We start from the raw sequence: 22,323 nt of genomic DNA, 5'->3' as shown, positions 1-22,323 counted from the left end.
ACACTGCGGAGACCATCGTGCACCGGTACGTAGCTGGGGCCATCCTCTTGGTGTGCGCAGCTCAAGATGTCCGCGCCCACGGCTCCGCGGATTATGAAGAGGATCGACAGGAGGTTGTAGGTCAGTGCCAGGAAGACGATCGGTCGTTCCGGGTAGCGGAAGCGAGACGGATCCACCCAGAATGTCAAAAGGGTGAAGAGCGTTGAGAGGAAGCAGAGCCATGCCCATCCGGTCATCCAACGGACCGCGAAGCGTTTGTCTTCGGCGCGGTAATAAGCGTCGGCGTCGCAGCGTGGAGTGCACGATATCTGGAACAGATATTCGGATGGTGATTCGGATCAATTGACTCAGGACAAATCCAAAATAAATGTACATCTTGTTCACTGGAGGTGATTACTTACGGTATCAGTGAAGGGCGTCTGTACGAAGTGAGGTGGACACTGATGATGATCTTTAGCAGCTGGAAGAGTCTTGATACCAGCCCAGGGTGGACGAAGTGGTGGTATAACCGGTGACACCGGCTCTGGAAGGCTTTCCTCACTAGGTGGCTGCACGCAGAGAGCATTGCCTGATAACAGCAACAGGTCATTTAAAGATTTAGAATTAACTTCCGAGTCCTTCGACTAATGGCTGGTCATCGACATGATAATGCACTAACCGCTATCGGAGAATCGGTCGCAGTCCCACATATTTGGCCAGGGCAGGGTGAGACTCGTCAAGGCGGGCTCGCAATCCCGTCTGACAGATAAGCAAAGTGGCTTGCATGCTGGTATCTGCATTGCTACATGCTCTGAGCAAACAGGAGCAAATACAGCGCACAGGAAGAATCTCAGGTGTTTCGAGCAGTTGTAGTGAACAAGAGGCATGAATGCGGCAAGCTGCAATGAACATTGATAAATATTACATCAATTAGTCATCCAATTAATCGACTGATCTACAGATCTATCTATCAGCCACAAACGAATACCCTAATTACCCGTCCGTATTTTTCTCTCTCTAACTTATTAATTAATTCCACAGGCTATTGTTCGTTTTTCAACGATGAAAAATCATTTTCTCTCATTTTTGTCACAGACAGATGATTCAGATGATGCAGATGATGCAGATGATGCTATTGTGTCTAATCCCCAAAAAAATAAATTGCTTTTTTCCCCTTCAAATTGAGACAGATTGTCACAATCAGGAGTGAATGAGAATCGGTAGTATAAATTGATGAAAAATCCCCGAGAATTTCACAAAATTCGATCGACGTATCATTAAAGAGCCATAAACCTTCCCGTTCTTGGAGTATGATAATTCCTGATGAATGGAGATGTGGATAAGGCTGAGAGGGTAAAGCAAGACGGCTCCACGATATGTAATGAGTGGTGGGCATCAGGGGTAATTATCCCGCCCATTCTTCCCGCCTCTCGGACGTTCACGAGTGTTTCAGGATTGGGCCTTAGAATAGTCCATTATGGTGAGGCCCGAGAGCTCTGGCGCTGGTCAAATTATAGCCCCCACGAAATAACACGGTAAAACCCGTATTCCATTGGTCTTCAGGCCATTGCCTGGCCACATCAGACCAGTGTTTTGAGCCTCTCTCTTCCCGAGACTCGTGCTTCCACATAAATGTTCATTCCACTCGTCTCCTCTCGTTTCTTACTTCTGGAGTTAAAAATGTAGTTTAAAAAAAAATGAACGATGGAAAAGGGCAAGTTTTTACGACAGAAGGATAAGGGGGACAGGGGAATGGGTAACATTAGTCCTCGGAAGGAATGAACGGAAAATAAACGAAATAAAAGGTCTTGCTGAAATCGGCAAAAGCGTATCGAGACCGGTTTCGAGGAGGCCTTCCGTTCATTATTTCGCCGTTTTCCGATGGGTTCCGACCGGAGGGCGAGTGACGAGGACAGGGACATCGTCGAGGAGCTTTTTTTTTTTTCAAACTGCCAGGGGAGTGAAGGTAGACAAGACGAATGCTCTTTTTTTTTTGTCACAGGGTACCGGTGACTGACGACTCAGGACAGCGACAGCCTGGCCTTGAGCATCTGGGGAGATTTCGACGACGAGATTTTTGGATGTCCCTAATTTCTTCATAACCACCTGAGGTAACCGGGAACAATGGAAAAACCAGCAGAGCCCTGGAACAGGTACAAACAATTTTACTGGAACGAGTTTGTTGTTTTGAGAAGGAATCGTTTGAGTTAGCTTTGAGCATTGACTTGGGTTGATTTTTCTGGTGACATGATGATCCAGTAGTTTTTCTTCTCAGGTGAGGCTCGTGGGAACGAGGACCAGGAGTCGTGGTACGTGGGAAGCCGAAGAATCCAGACCCATCAACTTCTTATCCAAGCGATTCGCTGCACAATGTCGCTTGTGGATCACATACTGACGTACCTCACCAACAATGCGGCGCCCTGACTCCCTTAATGATCTCCGGTAATTGCAGATGGATTATTTATAATTATAAAAGAAAAAATAACTGGAATAGTATGAATGAGCTGGTGGACATGGCTGTGGGATTTCTCAGAAGCAATTAACTGGCTTTCAATGTCAGTTATTAGCTCCTCGCCATTTCGGGAGAATTCTAAATTACGGCCTTCCTGGAGGACTCCTTATTCTCGCCGATGGTCTTCATAATTCTCCTGGTGCATCAATGGGGATTTATCTCCGTGGAAACTCTTTGTTCGATTATTACTCGTGGTAATGAGTCCATAGATAACACGTGTTACATTCTGCGGAATTTATCAGAGATTTGGAGAATGATTACTCTGGATAAAGTACGGGCTGCAGAAGAGGAAGTGGATAAAACGGAGGTCCACCGACAAAGAGGCTCCGGGTTTTCTTGCTTGGTACCCATGAGACGAGAGCAAGTACCTCGGAGAGATGAACGGGCGGGAAAGAACGGCAAAGAAGAAAGGGACTCGGGATAAAAGGAGGAATAAAAGAATGATGAGTCGTGTCTCGGTTTATGCTCGGAGGCCACTCGCCAAAGGAGGGAATCAAGCGTGAAGACCGGAGAATTATTTTCACCGGATTAAACTATGACCTTCGGATTACAGCTATTCAGGTAATGTATTTTATCAAGAGGAGCATGAGCCATTGAAAAATTGACATTTTAAAATCAATTCGATACTGGACAATTACCGGATTCACATCACGCCGAAATTTTCCGCGGAAAAAATTCCCTTAAATAATTTTTTACAAGTATTTCCCATTATGGACATGATTTAATTAATTATGAGTGTAAATGATTAATTAATGGATGATTAATACCGGGGAGATTATTTCAAAGGAATTTTTCTTGGGATAAATGACCACCGGTTGCTATAAGAAATCGGAAAAACGAATCGGAGAACTAGGAAATACAATCGGGGATTTAGACTCGAAAGAGTCACGTGTTTTATCGACGATAATAAACTGAATGGCGAAAATAAAAATGACGAGTCGAGGATACAGCGACACGGAAAGTGCATTAAGACGGAGACGATCGGTGCGTTTGATGATGACCGTGTGAGATAAGATAGTACCCCGAAAGGCCACAATGTACACGGCATTTATCTCGGGAATAAATTCACCAGCTGCTTGCGGTCCCCTCATAATTGCCTAAAATCCAGAGAAGTGTCTGGTACATGTTTACGACCAGAGAGAAAACCTCTTGCCTCCATGGATACGGGAAATTAAATAATTTAATTGATTTTCATTTTTCAGGTTCAGGATTCGGACATTAAATTCGTGGGGCAATCCTCGGACGAATCCGGACACTAAATACCTTCATTAATTATAATAAAAATCATTGGAAAAAGGAGAAAAGGGAGAAGAGGGAGAAAGGGGAGAAAAGGGAGAAAAGGGAGAAAAGGGAAAAAAGGGAGAAAAGGGAGAAAATGGAGAAAATGGAGAAAAAGGAGAATGAAAGATAGGAAATGCGGTTGAACGGGTCTTGGGGGGTGCGTGCAACTTAATGTCGGAGTGAGCGGCGGTTTTAAAAGACGCCGGAGGTATTTATAGTCCTGGAGGTTTACTCTCGCTCGCTCAGTTTTATTAGCGTAATATTATTAAGGCGGCATGGGCTTTTGAAGAGTCCCCTCTGTCTCACATGGGGATCGTATCCTCTCGCGTGCGAGACCAGTCTCCATTACGCGGAGTTGCCAGATGCCGCGGGTTTTTTTTAAACGTCTTTTTGATTTTATACAGTCACAATCAATCAAGTGGAGTCGATAATGCGAATAATTGACACTTATCAAACGTCATGGGGGATATATATCATTAGATCATGTATGATCTTGCCGATTTTTCGATCGGCAAGAATTTTTTCTGCATTTTTAACGCGCGGCGTGCGCAAAATGTCACTTTACACCAGAGGTTTGGTGTTATCAATTATTTTTGAAGGATGGATTTTTTTTTTCGCAATGAAAACGATCGGTTGAATACCGATTTCCGTTCTTGGAGGTGCTTTTGAGGGTTCTGTCCGGTCACCCTGAGAACACGTGCTCGGAAATCCGTGGGGAGGACCTCAGGGTCAGAGGATGTGGTATAATGGAGGAGTAAAACATCTAATTTCCAATCCATCGGTTATTCCTCAGGTGGAGGCCAGGGCGTTAATGGCGAGGGGTTAATGAGCCGTTGATTGCATTCCACTTCCCAACGGTATGAATATTCAATTTAAAAAAAAACGATCAGCCACTGTGGGATAATCCCACCGATTTTATAATAATTCAGGAATTAGCTGACTGCAAAATTTTGCGGTTTACCATTCGGTTGAACTTATTTCGTCGAGGCAGTTCGTTTTATTTATTTCCCCTTTCGATTTGAAAAGCTGGTGACAGTTATAAAATCCTATAAATCCTATAAACTCGCCAGATATACGATCCCCTCGATATCATTCAGCGGCACTGCTTTGTCCCCATTTTTTTTTATCCGCTCAAAGACCTCATACCGGTCTGATAAACGCTTGATGTAACGTCTCATTCGTTGAGACGTTAATCCATGTGTTAACACGATAAGTGGGATCACATGAACCGGGGCATCAAAGACTCAACAATTTTTCAAATCAATCCGGCGTCTCGTGTGTATTTAATTTCAAATTAATACCCCATCCCGAAATATAATTGTGAAGATCGGTAATGATTGGTTGTGAATTTAAATCCTGTCTTTGAATTTTTTATTAATTTTACGTTCAGAGAACTTGTCTTGACATTAACCGATCAACCGATCATTACCGATCGATACCGATCACATTGGGATCGGTATTGATCGGTAGATCTGGAAGATCCGGAAGATTCGGAAGATCCGGAAGATCCGGAAGATCCGGAAGATCCGGAAGATCCGGAAGATCCGGAAGATCCGGTAGATCCTAAGATACGTAAAGGATTATGAACTCACCCCACGTTCAGCTTGCAACTGATCAGTATGGCCCATAAAATTGGGCATTGCTGTTAGATTGTACCTCAGTCCCCGACAAATAGACACCGTCAGTCTTTCGCACTTGGCATTGCCGTTTCCAGGGTGTCCTGGGATGCCCCAGGAGTTCGTCACCGTGACGATCACCCACAGGACAACAATAACAAACAAACACCGCATGATTAGACACTTTATAATCCAGGAATAATCATTTCTTCACTGATACAATCATTCACTTCATGATAAACCCATTGATTTAGGTAATTGTTCATTTATGTTGACAGCTAAAGTTTTACCGTCCAGTCGGCTCGGTGGCGCTCAACAAACTGCCGCTGGAAAAACATTTCGAAGTCCATGCTATCCACGATTCCACCGGGTTCGGGACCACTCGGCGGCACTTCGGATCCTCGTGTTCAAACGTGTACACAAGGGCTTTTTGTGTATCTCCGTTCTCCATTCTTTATCCACCCATTTTTTTTTCATTCTTTTTATACCTCTCTTTTGGATCTTTTCTTCATCTTTTGGTGAGGCACTCTATTATTTTGGGTCCCAAAGCCGCTGGGGCCCTGATGGCATGCCAACCAATCCCCGGAGTTCGCGGCCGTAATTAGGGACAATGGGGAGTGAAACCTAGTGCGCTGGGAGGAATTAAAGAATCTTCCGGCAATTACATGGGTGAGGTTTCGGGGAATTAAATTTTTGAGGTGAGGTACTCGTGTTTATCTCTCATCTATTTTCTCCAGTGTATGTGCTCCAGATTATTGTATCCGTGTTATGGAATAATGCAATTATAAACAAATTATTGATTGTGAAAAATATCTCAAATCGCTGAGATCCATTATTACTCGACCATTCTATCGTACATTAAATTGTCTTGAATTTATTTTCAAGAAGAATTCATATGGGAATACACTCGATTTTTTGTGAATCGGTATCACCGATTTTTGTATAAATCAGGTGTAAATCAGGTATTGGGCCTGAATTTATCGACCAACAACAGTGAAATTATGATGAACCCCACAATCATTAAAAACCAATGATCGAGGGAGAATAATGAGAATTGTATGAACGATGATATGAGGGTATCGTTAATTAGTCCAGGTACATTTGATGGAAAATGAAAGGGAGATTCGAACGTCGGGTAGGATCAAAGAGATGGTGGAAGGGGCCTCGAAGGCCCCAACCTGTCCCACCAGTTTCTTTATTCCACGCTCCGTGGAATCTCTGTCGGGGGACTGTGAACATTTTGCGTCTGTTGATCCGTGGGCGTAACAGACCGCAACCGTAGTCGGGGCATTTTGAGCCGACAACCTTCTCCATGTGTTTCTTTTTCACCCGGAGCCTCAGGCTTTCACTCCAAAAAAAAAAAATCTTTTTTACGCTAGAACGCTACAGAGATAATTGCAATGAGCAAAATCATTTCGATTTTCAAGAAATTTCGATATGTAAATATTATGTAAACAGTTGTTGATCAGCAGGATTTGATGGGTCTATTTTTTTTTTATGATTTAATGCTCTCGATTGTTGGTCGGCAAAAAGTGGGATAACTGCCTGGTTATTGTGAATTTTCTTTTTCTTTTTCTTTTTCTATGTCTGAGTTGCGGAGTTTGCGCGGCTCGCGAAAGAATGTGACAACTTTTTCACCAGGTACTTTTTTTTGATCTTTGATCGATGTACATCCCTTTCGGGAGCAAGTGCTGGGGTTTTTTATTCCGTGGAATCTAATCACCGAGGGCCGCGGGCAACAATGAATAGTCTGTCATTTCTTGTGGTCGTGTGCTGGTGGAAAGAGAATTTTCCGTTTTTCAATCGATTTGAAAGCAATTGACGGTTTTGAGTGGAAGTCAGGAAAACGGGTTGACATTAATCTCCAGTCAATCCCGATGATCATTAAATTAAATAAATAAAAAATCTCAATGGGAACAATTTATTGGGATTTATTGGAAGTGATAGGTGCAATAATATCGCCAACAATTTTATTCCATGGCTTTTCATTTATTTTTTAATAAATTAATTTATTGTTATATTATTAAATGAAGGGAATGTTTATGCGATTAATTTCAGAGCAGCTGCCGAATCGATGAAAGATCTCGAAGTTACTATAAATATTATCAACAATTTAATTTAATGACTCAATCCTTCATTTATTGTTAATAAATAAATTTTAGTTGAAGACTCGGTATAATGTAAGTTGTAAATGTCCAATGTTGCTTGCTCAAGAGTTGGTGTCATACTGTCCCTGGTCCCACAAGACAAGGCCCTTTGTCTATGGGGTTGCTCCACGTGTTCAGCTGTTTCCATTATTTCCTGTGATCTGTTACAACGGGTCGCTTGTTCGTTTTAACGTCGAAAATATTTCCAACAATCACCCCCATTTTATAATAAATTACGTTCATATCGTTCAGGTCTGTAATAAAATCATATTATTTTTACTCTTTTTAATAAGACGTGAAAAAATACCAGGGGCTAAAAATTATCACTGGGAAATGAGACGTGGGGATGAGGGAGCGGTCATCGTCGGTAGAGTTGTCGACGTTGAAGGAGTCTCATGAGTAGCCGGCGTGTTCTTGTCGGCGAATCAAAGAGGATTGTAATTAGCCGCGCATGTGCCGCTTCCACAACTTCACCCGTTCACGTCAGACTGGACAGAGAGATTCAAGTTATTTTTCCACCGTAATTTTATCGCGAATTGTATCTCGATTTTTTAGTTTAAACTTTTCCGGTGCGTTGGTCATACCCCCGGGGTTATTAAAGAAGATTTCACGCAAATTGTGGGGACTATCTCCGGGGTGGAGAAGAATAGGACGGGTGTGCTTCCACGGTATGAAGTTAATCAACAATGATGAGGCGTTTTTTCTTTTTTTTTTCCTTCTGCTGGGTAATGCACGGGGAGACGATTTGTTCCACGCTCCATGATTCGTTCCCGACAAATCGCATCCAACCCGGAGGGGGAATAACGCACGTAATGACGGGTTGGAGGAATCACGTATCTTCGAGGTGTGACCCCCACACCATCCGGGCCCCTGATCCGCCATATGATGCGATCACGAGGAGTTCCTCAGGTCCAAGTGGTACGAAAACTCATTCCCCAGGATATCGACGCTTTATTAAGAAGATTATCAGCGCGATATCCGTAGCATTCATTGCTTTGAGTGGTGGGGATTAAGAGTTAAGGTTTAAGAGTAAAAAATTTTCATTACGGGTTAATTGGACTTCATTAAAGATTAATTTGACTTGATGAAAAGTGTTGGTATTGGCATTGGCATTGGCATTGGCATTGAACATTTTATATTAAAAATATTCAATTATAAAAAATAGGATATGGTTTTTTTAATTTTTTTTTAATGGCAATATAAATTGCAGGGTTTTATGTATCTGTGGAATGAGAGGAAAGTTGAGAGCTTTTGGAGGTTTTCAAGTCTTGTAATAATGGAAATGTAATAAAAGAAGGAGCTCGTGTTTCAAAAGATGCGGCTAGTGCCTCCGACTGACCCTTTTAACCGTGAAGACGAACATTTGTTGCGCTTCACCGTAATTTAATGACCCAATGTGGTGCTCAACTTCCGCTCTCTCGAGATCAGCGCAAACCGCGAAAAATTTTTTATGAAAAAATCTCATTGTTTCGCTGTTGACGTTAAATAAAATAACGAGAGGCACCGGTGGGGGTTATCCACAGGGGCAAGTGATCTTTCGGGATTTAAATGCCGGTAAAATGTCTCTGATTGCCGAGCGTCGGTATTACCGACTGGCGGCTGTTGTTTAGGTTAAAAAACCCCCGGGAATCCCCGAACAATAAAAAGCCATGATTATCTTAACAATCAAAGATTCCAGGGGAGATCTCTTCAAGAATCTATCCCGATGGGAGACAATCTCCAAAATTTCGAGACAGAATCAATTATTTTTGAGACAAATTCGTGATTAACAGAATTATATCAGTTTCACTGCTTGCGTTTCGCTGAATATTCAGGCAGCATCATAAATATCGAATTGAGAAAGATGATAAATAGTACATGGCACCAGTAACCCGCCACCACAATCAAATCCCGGTAATAAATTCATAAATTCCGACCGCATCCCGAAAACCAATTACCGGTCCCCAAGATCTCGAGTATTTATGCACCTAGTGTCCGCTCAAAGTGACGCCATCAAAGTTTCCGTCTATGAATCAATTACTCCCATTGTCCTGACTTTATCCTCGATTAACCATACATTGGCATTCTGATCCTGAAACAAAAATAATGTACAATGCGAAATAGTATCGAAACCTTGAATTTTCAGCTCCTGGCATACAACTGGAGTACCTCACGCGGGGATTACAATCGGCAGCTGCCGTTGGTTCAATACGCATGCGAATTAAAGCTGAAACCTTGCGCCCGCGTACAACGATTGTACGGTGGATACTTTTCGATCGACTTGGCGACGGCCAGAAAAGAGAGAGCCCCAAGTGCAAAGGACGATAGCTAGGGGTAAAATTCACCGATGGCCGCTGCAACACTCGATGGTTAAGTTTCACTCTGAGTTTGCACTTGTCTGACAAATATATTACCAATTATCGAGGAGTGGAACACCTGGAGGTGGTGCAAGTGGTGGTGGTGGGTTGGACACTGGATTTCCGCTGGTTCCAAGTGTTGGGCATGTGTTGGGCATGTGTTGGGTATTGATGATGTGAGGGATACGTTGGATCTCTTCAGCTAGGAGGTGTCTGCCGCTGTAAACGAAAAGAGATGAAACAAGTTTTGTAATTTATTGTGGAAATATATATATTTTTTTTTTGAGGAGAATGGAGGAGGTGAGGGATGAGGACAACAGGCGATTGTTCTGAGTGTTCGGTGGGTGGAAGATGTTAGCGTAGCCGGTGGAAGTGGGGGATTGATAAAGAAAAAGAAGTGACAAGTTGTTCTTGTGACGGTGATGGCTCTATTATCGGGTGAGCCTTCAATATCTCGTTTAATGTTTATTTAATCTGAATGTCGATAATGGTCGATGATGGTCGGGGAAGATCGATGCGTTCTTCAGCGAATTTTTAATTGCTGATGAGCTGTGGGGATGCAGGGGAAAGAGTCCATGGGGAATCGATGGAGATTTTTTGGGGATCGATGGATAACAGACTGATGTGAGGGACTCATGATTTATTACCTGAGAATGTGCGAGACTGAAGTGACAACGGCCAGACGATCATGATTACATTCCAGCTGGGTCGCTCCAACCTGAGGTGCGTCAGATATAGCAGACACCTGGATGATGCTCTTGCTCTTGTTGTTTTCTCCATGTGGATTGTTGGATCCTTCTGCGTCAAAGATAGTGAGTACTGCTCAAGTCTCTCTCTGATTAAAAATAATTAAACAACTGTCAATAATAATTAATGAATATTTTTTTGAATATGAAGATGACATGTCCCAAACTCTCAAGTCAAATCCAATTTTCCCATATTCTCTGGCCGAGATTAAAATGCATTTATGGGATTTATGGGGGGATTATCGGCGACCCGAATGGCAAACTATCGTAATTATCCTGTCAAATAAAGTAGGGTGAATGATAACTTATAATGGAAATATAATCTCCGAGAAATGTGTCGCCCAGATGCACGCAAATTGATAATCGTCTTGAGCACGGAAGGGTAAGTGCGAGGTTGACGAGAAAAAAGGTTGAATTGAGAGGGTGATAATCTATCGATTGAATTGATTGGATTCATCGATCTGGATGATTGAAACGTGAGGTGTATTAGTTGCATTGGTACTCGAGGTGATAATTTGTGTTGAGTATGGAGGGATGTAGACAGCGTGACCACATTTACTTGCGTGTACAATGTGCATAGATGAAGAAACCATCGATCGATAGCTCACAGCGCATGACCGCTCTGTTCATGTCTGTTCATCCATTATATACCTCCAGACTATGTGGGAATATACTTATATGACATTTACTTGTTGCCGCTTTCCTCTGATGAGTTGAAATCTTGGAAATATTGTTGATTAGTGTCAACGGGCCACATCATCCCCAGAGGGAACTAGGTTTCCTAGACATGAGTCATTTAAAATCATAAAGCCTTTTTGGATTATGGAGAGGATTTATTTGATTTATAGATTTTAATCCTGATTTTATTTGGATTTTATTCATTAATTTTTGGAGAATTTTTGGAAAAAAAAATTTTTTCTGGGGTTGGGGGTGGGGGTGGGTGGTGTTTGTGGAGAGATCGATGCTAGATTTGATTGAATTTTTCCCTCTTTTGGCCTTTCAGTACCGATATCTCAGGTTGTCGCTGTGGAGGGCGATGGCACATATTTACCCTGTGACATATCGACGAATGATGAAGGGGATTCAGTTCACCTTGTCCTCTGGTATCGGGAGGACCTCGATGCATCGGTATACAGTCTCGATGCCCGCGGGCGAGACTTTGGCATTGCTGAGAGATGGTCGGACAACGCCGTTTTCTCCAATAGAGCCTATTTTCTACCGGATGAGAAACCAGCGAGGCTTGCCGTTGATAGAATACGAGAGAACGATGCCGGTATCTATCGTTGCAGGGTCGATTTCAAAAAGGGACAGACCAGAAATTCTAAAGTCAATCTCACGGTTATAGGTAAGACATTCAACTTAGTCCTCATGAATTCACCCATCAATTTAATAGAGACATTTACTTTTTATGAGATCGCTATTTCAATTGCGATGTCTCGGGGAAAAACTTTGCGCTGCGAATGCGCGCCCGTGAATTGATGAAAAATTCTGAGAAATCGCTCAGAAAATTGTTCACTTGAGAAGAATAGGATGTAGCGATTTGAGAGTGATTTGAAAAGGATAACTAATTTTAATAACTGTTCAAAAATGCGAGATGGCAGACGGTGGCGCTCACGATCGCCATTCGTAATTATCTAAAATAATGAATCCGATAAGATTTTCATCCTGATAAATCCCGAAATAATTAAAATATGATAGCCTCCGGTGCAATATCATCTTTCATCGAGAATTCCAAACAAATTAGCGTCGAAAATAACATTTTCATCTGAGCCCGGGCAATAATACCCACCCCCGGACATAATGTATGATTTCCATGGCGGCTCGCTCATTTGCTTAATTATCACGGTCAAAAGCCTTCGGGCAATTGTCACTTGCAAATTCACTCCCACCCAATTACGCTCATCAAGTTAAGAGTTAAAAAATAGACACTGCTTATGCCACGAATAATACGAGTTGCGTCCTTCACATCAAAAGGCTACAGTTGCTTTCATAAGTGCAACACAAGAGGTCAATTTCAGCAACACAAGTAATACAGCCATTATATCCCTCATTAAAAGTGCCCGAGTAACCTTCAGCTAGTTGCAGAACTATACCCACAGTTTCACCAACTGTTTATACATTATATTGCACCCTGCGACGTATCATTAAGCTGTTGTCATGATTGCAGGTGTAATTTCACTCGCGACATGAAAAAATCTCGGTGAATAATTCTGAAAAAATGGATTTTCCACTCATTTAAACAGTCTCATGGATTTGCAGCATAAATTGGATAAAATGCCTTCATTGAAATGATTTTTTAGAGCTATTTTATACGGATTATAGATTGTGCGAAAACCGATGCAATTGGTGAAAGCTTATCGACCAAACAAGATACCCTTCGATATCTATTCTCTGTTCACCCTTTGAGGTCACATCGAAATCTGATACGACAATCGATAAATCGAGAAAATAAAATAGAGAATAATTACCAGAATGCAATTTTCATATTGGAAATTCTTTCGGTGGAACTAATTGAAACGAAATGGACGTTCATTTAATCAGGCTGATTGAAGTGGTATATTTGGAGCGGTGGAATAATCGATTTGTCCTGAATTTTGCAGTACCACCTCAGGAAATTGTGATAACAGATGAGAATGGAGTTACCAGAACATCTCAGGTTGGGCCTTACGTCGAGGGAAGTGATCTGGAGCTGCACTGCGATGTTTACGGTGGTAAACCGAGTCCAACAGTCGCTTGGTATCGAAATCAGCAGATATTCACGGATAAAGCCGATATTATCCAGCAGGGCATCATCAGGAGCACAATGATCATCAAGAATTTGGAGAGGAGAGATGTATACACGGAGCTGACGTGTGCTGCTACTAATTATAATAAGACAACTCTCTTATCGGCATCTGTGAGCATCGAGATGAATCGTAAGTCCTGGAAATTAAAGAGTCCCATCATTCAGTTTAATTCCCAGAATTTAGTTTATTTATGCGCATTTTTATTGATTAATTCACTCTTGAAAGAAGATAATTGGGTCGGTCGTAATCAAAACTAATCCTGGGATTGAATGGAGTCAGTGGAGAGGCAGTGGACACTGAATGGAATTGAAACGTTTTGACATTCATTCTATTTGTCGCGAGTGAATTTTCATCCCTCGGGGGATAAATACACCGGGAAACGTTTATAAATTCGGGGTTCACTGACTTGTCGCGCTGATTCTAGCCTTTTCAGTCGTAAATTGTATTATCCTTCTCCCAAACCAGTGGTTTAGCATTTATTACAGTTGTTGAATGGCGTGCTGCTTCGAGAAGCTGACATTTCTTTGATATTAAATGACTGAGGAATCTCTCAACACAGCAGTGAGAATTCCGCAGTTACATTCCTGAAATAATATTCTCTCTGATATTCAGATTCTACCTCTCAATCCTCGGACAAACGCAAGCGAATCCGTAGGAATGTCGCCGAGATAAACAACTCTTTTATGATTCAATCCTTCCAAAACTTTTGCTATCATTTAAACCTTGAGATACCTTTTGTCGAAATGTCATCCTGAATTTCCAGTTGATCCTCTGGGTGTCACTATTATCAACTCGAACAAGCCATTATCCGCGGGAAAGCACTACGAGTTGACCTGCGAGTCGTTCGGTTCGCGTCCACCTGCATCGGTGACCTGGTGGTGGGACGGTGAACACCTGAAGAGCCCGAGAGTCTCCACCTCCAACGACGGCAACATCACCAGGAGTTTTCTCTCATTCACACCGACGCAGAATGACGCAGGCAGACGCTTGTCCTGTCGTTCGGAGAACCGTGAATTGTCGATGGGTCCCATCGAGAGCTCGTGGATCCTGGAGATCAACTATAAACCTGTGACGCGAATTAAGCTGGGTACGTCTCTCAATAGAAATGCTATTCGGGAGGGAACGGACGTCTACTTCGACTGTCTGATCGACGCCAAGCCACCGGTCTACAAAGTCGAGTGGCGTCACGAGGGTAGAACACTGCATCACACTGTACCCCACGGAATCATCATCAGCAATCAGTCACTGGTGCTGCAGGGAGTGGAGAGAAGATCAGCGGGGAATTACACCTGTGTCGGATACAACAGCGAGGGCGACGGGGAGAGCGATCCTTACGACCTGAACATCATGTTTGCACCGACGTGCAAGCCGAATCAGACGAAGATTCATGGAGTGGCCAAACAGGAGAAGGCCAACATCTCCTGTCAGGTCGAGGCTAATCCACCGTTGGTGGAGTTCAGGTGGACCTTCAATAATTCAGCTGAGAGCATCGATGTCGCTGCCACTCACATCGCCAAGACAGGCATCTCCTCGATTGTGTCCTACACTCCCATGACGGAGCTGGATTATGGGACTCTGCTGTGCTGGGCCAGCAATGTCATCGGAAGCCAGCAGGTACCCTGTGTCTATCATATTATTCCTGCTGGTCATCCTGACATGGTGCACAACTGCTCGACCCACAATACATCTACTAGCTCCTTCTCGGTGAGGTGCAGCGAAGGCTTCAACGGGGGTCTTCAGCAGTCCTTCATGCTGGAGGTGAAGGAGAGCAATAGTCAGGAGCTCAGGGCGAATCTCACATCAGCTGTTCCATACTTCAGTGTCACCCATTTGAATCCGGGGATGCTGTATCAAGCCTGCATCTACGCATTCAATGAGAAAGGCAGGAGCGAGCCAATGGTGGTGCAGGCTGGAACCCTCAGGCTCCCTGAGAAACAACTCACCAGTGACACCGGAAAATCCAGGGACAGACCGAGGCATCACGTCAAACTGACGCCCATGTTGAGTGTTATGATTGGAGTTGTTGCTGCTCTGGTTATCGTCGCTGTTATTGTCATTGTCGTATTGAGAATTCAGAATGGTAATCCGGATGATCAGGGGAAGCCACATCTTGAAGAGCATCACAAGAGCTCGAAGAGCATTCCGATTCAGAGGGAGCTAAGGTTCAGAGAGGGCTGTAGTTTGATCACTGAAGAGAAACACGTCAGCACCGCTTTTGTCAAGTCTATGGAGGCTAGTGGAGAAATCAGTGAGGGGGATGATAAGAATCCTGATATCATCCCTCAGCAAGTTGCTGGTGGGGGTGAGGAGCAGATTGAATTTGTGCGGAAGCATCGGCTTCAAGCTGTCTCCACTATTGATACGTCACCGTCGAGAGCTAGGTGCAGTTTGATTGAACAGGGGAGTGGTACAACTAGTTCTATCTCTGGGCATGGGAGTTATGCTGGTTACTGCACTATCAGGAGTAGCATGCCTCTCAGGGAACTCACTGCCATGGCTTCCAGCAAACACAAAAGTGTGAGTAATATTTTATTTTAACCGATTATCGCTTGATGTTTATCTTCACTTTGACGTGTGCAAAATAAAATGACGAGTCATGATAATGCAATTTTTACATTAAAGGGAAGAAGATAATTGAAATTGGGAGAATTATTAGATGAATGCTGGGATTGGGTAATTAAATCAATGCGCATATAACCATTTTGTCAATTTGATGGAATTATTCGAGTGGCACTCGTGGCGATCGAATAAATGTCGAGTCTAATGAAATGGTATTTTTAAAGTAATGAATGCTACGTTTTGCATGAGCAGTGATTAAAATTCAATCGACTGTTGGAATTCGGTCGTTGAAAGTTCAGGAGAATTTAAATGGCCGGGGCATTACGATTACCTCTGGTAATTTAATATTTTAGGGGTGAGTAATTGAAATACGTTATAGGTCTTTTGTAACTTGATATGGTTGAACGTAAGTGAACGGCGTCTAAGGCGCTTACGAGAGTAAATCCATGCGCACGAGGGCTCACGGAGATAGCCGATCGGCGGCGAGAGTGAGTGCATGCGCGTCCCTCAATTTGTCGGGATGATTCGAATAAATTATTCGCGCACGGAGCAGAAAATATCGTGGGAAAATGTTTGAATGGGTTTTCTTTTTTCATCTTTCTTTTAGGAAATACCTCGTGCGAGTATTTTTTCTCCCGGAAAAAAACGGAGCAATCTTTCACGCCATCAATTACTCCGCGTGTCTTCTTGAGTCTTCCCAGTTTTCAAAATCCAATATTACAGTCTGGAATATTTTATCGATTATAAATTACACGGTTGAGCAATTACGAATGAGAACGAAAGTTTTCACGTTAAGTGGAATGAAAAATACAAATTGGGGCAACTGATGCCTGCACCAATCAGTCTTTAATTCTTCAACTCGCCATCGCAAATTCTATTTACGCAGTTGCAATATTTTTCATTTTGAGCTCTCGTGAAACCAGAGAAGATTAAAATTCATCCCTCCTTTTTAAATTCTGTAATTCATCGATTCAACAAATTATTCCATTCGTTCCCACCATTGGTCCCATATATTTCCCTGAATTTCGCATCGCGAAAAATAAAAAGCGAACAACCGGTGGAGTAACGAATTTTTTTTTCAATCAAGAGAGAATTTTCCTGTGAAAAATTCCTTGAAAATTGGCTCTCCTGTGGGATCATTAATAATTATCCACCAAGGGAGTACTCGACTCCATTTGCTTAATTTAATTCCATAAAAAATGATACTCAATGAATGAAAAGATTGTCTTTTTATTCTGTATAAAAATGGCAGTGGGTAATTTAAAGGAATTGGGTTATTGAACATCTTCTTGAAGAAGACATTGACGTATGGTAAAACGTCTGGATATTCCGGGAATTTATTCAGTGGTACTTGAGGCAATCGATGGAACCGTTTCACGTCGCATTCAGATTTGTCCATCATGATTAATTGAACGTAATGCCTTAATAAACCGTGTCAAACCGCCGGGTTTTTATAATGGATCGATCAAATACTTCCCTTCATGAAATATTTTGACATTGATTAATGGCGCAACTGACGTTCTCTGAGGGAAACTGTTAAATCCCGGGAATTACAACACTAATACCACAAAATTAATTAAGCAAGTCAGTGGAAATAGCGATTTCCGCGTGGAAATCAACCGTTTTTCATTATTTCATTGAATTTTCAACGATGGAATAACATTTAAATTACGCGTTCTTTGAAAATTATTGCAGTTGTAATTTTGGATTGAATTCGTTGATTTTTTGGTGCGACTGTTCGATGAAAGGCCAGTTTGTAATCCGCTTTCATGAAGTATTGTACTGAAAATTCAATACACGTATTGTAAGGTAAAACAAAAGCCAGCATTTGCGTTGCTTCAAAACCCATCGCATTTACAGAAAAAATGATATTATTACGTATCAATGTCATCTGTCAGTTCTTATCAGATGGAATGAATAGGATTTTTTAACAGAATCCGAATGAAATTCAAAAATTCCGGTTGCGGTTCCCGCGAATTCCCGGGGTAAACGCGGCAGTTCTTTTTTTTTCGGGTGTTCTCCATTTTTTTTTTGAAGATCAGTGTCGAGATATCGGATGCAGAATAAATTGAAAAATTCTCGTAACATTGTTCCCGGCTCAACGACCTCTTTAATCCTCTCGTGTACAAAATGTACCGAAGTGCACTAGACATTGCGCTAATCCGATAGAATGGGCCAATGAAATTCATGTGATAACTTTAAAGAGCCTCTCCTCCAAATATCCCGTTTTATTGGAATACACGTAATCCTTGGACGAAATTTCGTAGTGAAATTCAATAATTTTTTTCAAAATGGAGGGATGAAAGGAAATTGTTCGTCTGAAAGGAATTGAGACTTGAGAATTCAAGAGAATCGGTGAAATCAATTAAGAAATTAAGAAATTAATTAATGATCCGTACGGATTATAATCGATTATTTTTTCGGCGAATGGTTTGGATATTTTATCATTAGATTCTTTCGATTGTTATTGTTATTGGATTGATTTTTCGATAGATGTGGTAAAAACACGAATTCTTCGGTGCGATGTTTTGGGGCGCGTCGGAAGTGCTTTTAAAACGATAAGATAGAGTAAAAATAAAGCAAAAATTCAAGCGCGAGGATAAACTTCTCCCTGAAAAAGTTGACGGCATCCCAAAGTTAGTTTATGATGGATTGTCGATTGCTCAGTGCCATGAAATTTATCACAGCTTTCCCCCCCAGTTCTATAATTTCTCTGGAATTTATAATTTTTTTTTCTTCCCTCCCCCGACAACTTTGTCGGCGACATCTCCACTTATCCCGTTGATTTTTTTTATTCATTTTATTTATGGATTAATGAAGTTTTCGGTACCGGAATTCACTCGATTTTTTTTTCATAAAAATAACTTTGCTGACTTGACTTTTACGGAAGTTTGAAAATAAAATGAAGTGCGTCATGGGAGTTTAGGTTTACCAAGTGTCAAATGAATGGAGAAAAGTTTTCATGAATTTATGGGGAACGTAAATTAATGCTGACGGTGTCAGGAGTGATTAATGCTAAATTCAGTTCGTCGAAACAATTTAGGGGATTATAGTGATCATCGAATTAATTTTTTTTCATTAATTCTTTGATTTTTAAATTTTCCATCCAATCAATTACTCAATTTTTCGATTCCCTTTTGATAGGCTGAGCCAGTGGAAATGGTAATGCAACACTAATATCCCTTCGAAAGGATAATTCCACATAATCTCGCGTATTAAGTAGATGAGGGAATTTTCGATGAGTGGATTAGAGAGAAAGCGAGGATAAATTCTCGCCCAATTCAGTCCCACAAGACTAAATAAATAAAAAATCATTACTCCCTCTGAAAATACACCGAATCATCATTATTTCCTCTTAAATAAATAAGTAAACAATGACTATATCCCCAAGATTAATAATAATAATTAATCCATGACAATTGGTCTGAGAAATCGAGAACTTCAAACGATGGTTTATCTTCTGAATGCGATTAAAAAAATGATGACAATTATTTTAATGAAATAATTTTCAGTTCCAACCGATGATGACAGCAGATGCGGTTTATGGTACAGGTGTCTGTACTCTACCCCGTCAGCACTGGCCAAGTCATTCAACTCCTCAATCCATGACAATGAATCCACCAGCTGTTCTTTACACTGGCCTTGGTATAGTGGGTCGTACGTGTCCCAGTGCCACACTACTCACCAAAGACATGGAACCAACGAGAATCCAAGGACCAAGACTCGCTGCCATTCAGACATCCAAGGATTCCACCACGTCCATGAATATTCCACAAGTCACCAAGAGGGAAAGCTCTGTGTGACCTGATTACTTATCGCCTACTCTCATCATCGCTTTATCACAATTATCTCTGTCGGGATTCATCCCTCCGTTTTAAGGGATGGATTGGTATTTATTTTGGATTGCATCCGGGAAAAATCTATCGGAATTTTTGAGGGTGTCACAGATTTTTTTTATTGGATTCCTTTTTTTTTGTGGATTCAGTGGCTGGAGTTATTGATGGTTCTTGAGATTATCTGGTCATGATAATTTCCGAGGGTTGGAATCTTCAGAGAGGTATGAGGGCTGAGAGTTTTCGAATGATCGAGTATTTTTGGAGAAAACACACGTGCGCAATGATATTAATTATAACAAGTAAGTTGTAATCAGTATGATAATTACAGTCATAAGGTAATATTATGGATATGGTAATGGTAATCCAGTCATTGGGAACGAATAAATTACGTAATTTTTCGCCAATTGTAAATATATTTGTCATTGAAGTATTTTATACATAAATTTTCAGCTGCTCCACGTTTTATTTCGAAACTTTACGATTAAGGGTGCAAAATGGATTTGAGATCGCGTTTGAGTTTGGAAATATCTTCTGGTATTTTTATTCTGCCAATCTCGAGTTATTGACAGCTCAATTGACAGAATGTAGTCGAGTAGATCAATTTACTGAATTACGGATTTTTTCGACGATGAATATCTCGATAGCGACTGGTTTTAGGAGGAAATCTGATAAGAGTTTTTATGGAGAGAATTTTGGGAGCTACAAAAAAGTCAGATGGTATTTCTTGGTAAACTTAAACGTTTCTGATATATTCTCTTTGGTAGGAAGTGGCAGTTTTCGCGAAATTGACATTTTGTGGTTTTCCATTCTCGTGGTGGATTGAGTTGAATCCATTTTGCCCCAGCCGTTTTGAATATTCATTTCCGTTCTGTGGGAGGATTGGTGAATATAATATTAGGGAATATCACCGGATTAAAGCAGACTCTCTGTACATTAACAACAGCGAAATGTCATTGATTTATGGGCGGATCCGATGCAGACATCGTAATTTAATGAAACATATCGTTCTGTTTTCCGGTGATGAAAGCCGACATTTATATAGAGGATGATGAAGAAACAAGGTGTTGATGATCGTCAGTGAATACTACGGAACTGTGAACTGTGAAATGCAGGGAAATTGTCTGCTTTAATCTGGTTCTTTATTATTAGGTAAATAATTCGTTACAACGTGTGTATAATGTAAAAAGTCAACTGTCAGTTCATTCGTCGGTTCATTCCGGATTTTTCGAGAATTTTCTGACAATTTTTCAACGGGGAAATCATCCATTCACGTTTATTTCATTGATTTTTCAATTATAAATTCAGATGTGAAGGAATGACGGTGAAGTTTTGGAAATATCTCCGGATCGAAGGGAGATACGCCATTTTTTGTTAGGACTTTTTTTCTGGCTGTTGAGATTTCCTATAAAAAAGTTCACTACAAGATTTTCGTATGTCCGTTGCCTTCAGAGATATACCGTCTCAGAAAAAACGAATTTTTCTGGCTTCACCCGTTTGCTCTTGAATTTTAAACAAAATAAAGGGAATATTATCAATCTTATCAGAAAAATGTTATCGCCATCAATGGAATTGATGTGAGTGCACGAGTGATGATAAATTGTAAATCTTTTCATGAAAACTAGAGGCAGAATAAATTCCGTTATTTTATCGAATTTTCCAGATTGCAAAGTTAAAAAGAAAGAAAATCTTTTTTAAATTTTTACAGACGAATAAATGAGTGGAGGGAGTCTTGTGGGCTCTTGTGCAACTGGAAATACTTCACTATTGCATTAAATACTTATGGACATGATACGAATAATAAAACACTTTCGAATAAATTTCAGTGAGTTAAAATTCGTAATACGGAAATTGTTAAATTAATCATTGATAAACTAGGTTTGCTATTTTCATGAGTAAACTATAGTGTTAGTATCATAGTAAATGTAAGTGTTAACTGTATTTAAAAGGGGAAGGAGGTGGAGGAGGGAGTGGAGGGGAAGGAGGGGGAGGAAGAGGGGGAAAAATTTCGTAATTATTCGTCTTGAGGTTCGATTTTTGATATTGTCAGTGAGAAATCGTTAATGTCTCAGTTTTATTTGAGAGTCGTACGCATATTTTATCGAGGGGGACATTGAATATTCAGGAAATGTGAGTGAAGAGGAAAGAAATGAAAATTTTAAGGGAATACAGGAGCATGTGCTCAGTGAATATTCATGGGGTGTGATGCGACCCGGATGACGAATTTTATGATATTTGAAAAGTCGAGTCATCTATTATTTGAAAATTATTTCGTATCTCGTTCCTGCAGTTGACGGAGAACGACGCAAGGAAGAGAAAATGAGGATTTTATGAGGGATCGAAATTCATGACGCACTGTTTCGTGAATATCTCCAGAACCATTCGGTTTTGAAGAAAATGCAAGAATAACTTTTTATAGCTTACACCATTCCCGATAAAAAAAATTCAATAACATTTTTTCATAAAACCCCGGGTTTTCGAGGAATATCAGTGCGAAAAATATGCACGCAGTAAATTCATCTCTGCTT

The 22,323-nt window shown here is 41.1% G+C and overlaps 2 protein-coding genes across 2 annotated transcripts; one reads left to right on the top strand and one right to left on the bottom strand.

Moving 5' to 3' along the window:
- On the bottom strand, nucleotides 1–5,693 carry LOC105263835 (frizzled-9; the record flags this gene model as incomplete). The annotated part of the gene is given in 4 exon segments (XM_011300302.1): nucleotides 1–308; nucleotides 402–568; nucleotides 659–878; nucleotides 5,365–5,693. Coding segments are annotated over 4 exon segments (893 nt in total), but the record flags the coding sequence as incomplete, so codon positions are not given.
- Nucleotides 5,694–9,869: 4,176 nt separating this feature from the next.
- Nucleotides 9,870–21,719, top strand: LOC105263834 (neural cell adhesion molecule 2). Its single transcript, XM_011300301.1, has 5 exons — nucleotides 9,870–10,683; nucleotides 11,621–11,962; nucleotides 13,218–13,532; nucleotides 14,167–15,920; nucleotides 19,475–21,719. Exons 1-5 carry the CDS (start codon nucleotides 10,560–10,562, stop codon nucleotides 19,763–19,765), a joined length of 2,826 nt encoding a protein of 941 aa, XP_011298603.1. The 5' UTR covers nucleotides 9,870–10,559; the 3' UTR covers nucleotides 19,766–21,719.
- Nucleotides 21,720–22,323: the final 604 nt, after the last annotated feature.

This window comes from Fopius arisanus, unplaced genomic scaffold (genome assembly GCF_000806365.1).
Source record: "Fopius arisanus strain USDA-PBARC FA_bdor unplaced genomic scaffold, ASM80636v1 scaffold00017, whole genome shotgun sequence".
NCBI lineage: Eukaryota > Metazoa > Arthropoda > Insecta > Hymenoptera > Braconidae > Fopius > Fopius arisanus.
Note: the sequence above shows the minus strand (reverse complement) of the source record. Positions and strands in the feature narration are given on the sequence as shown.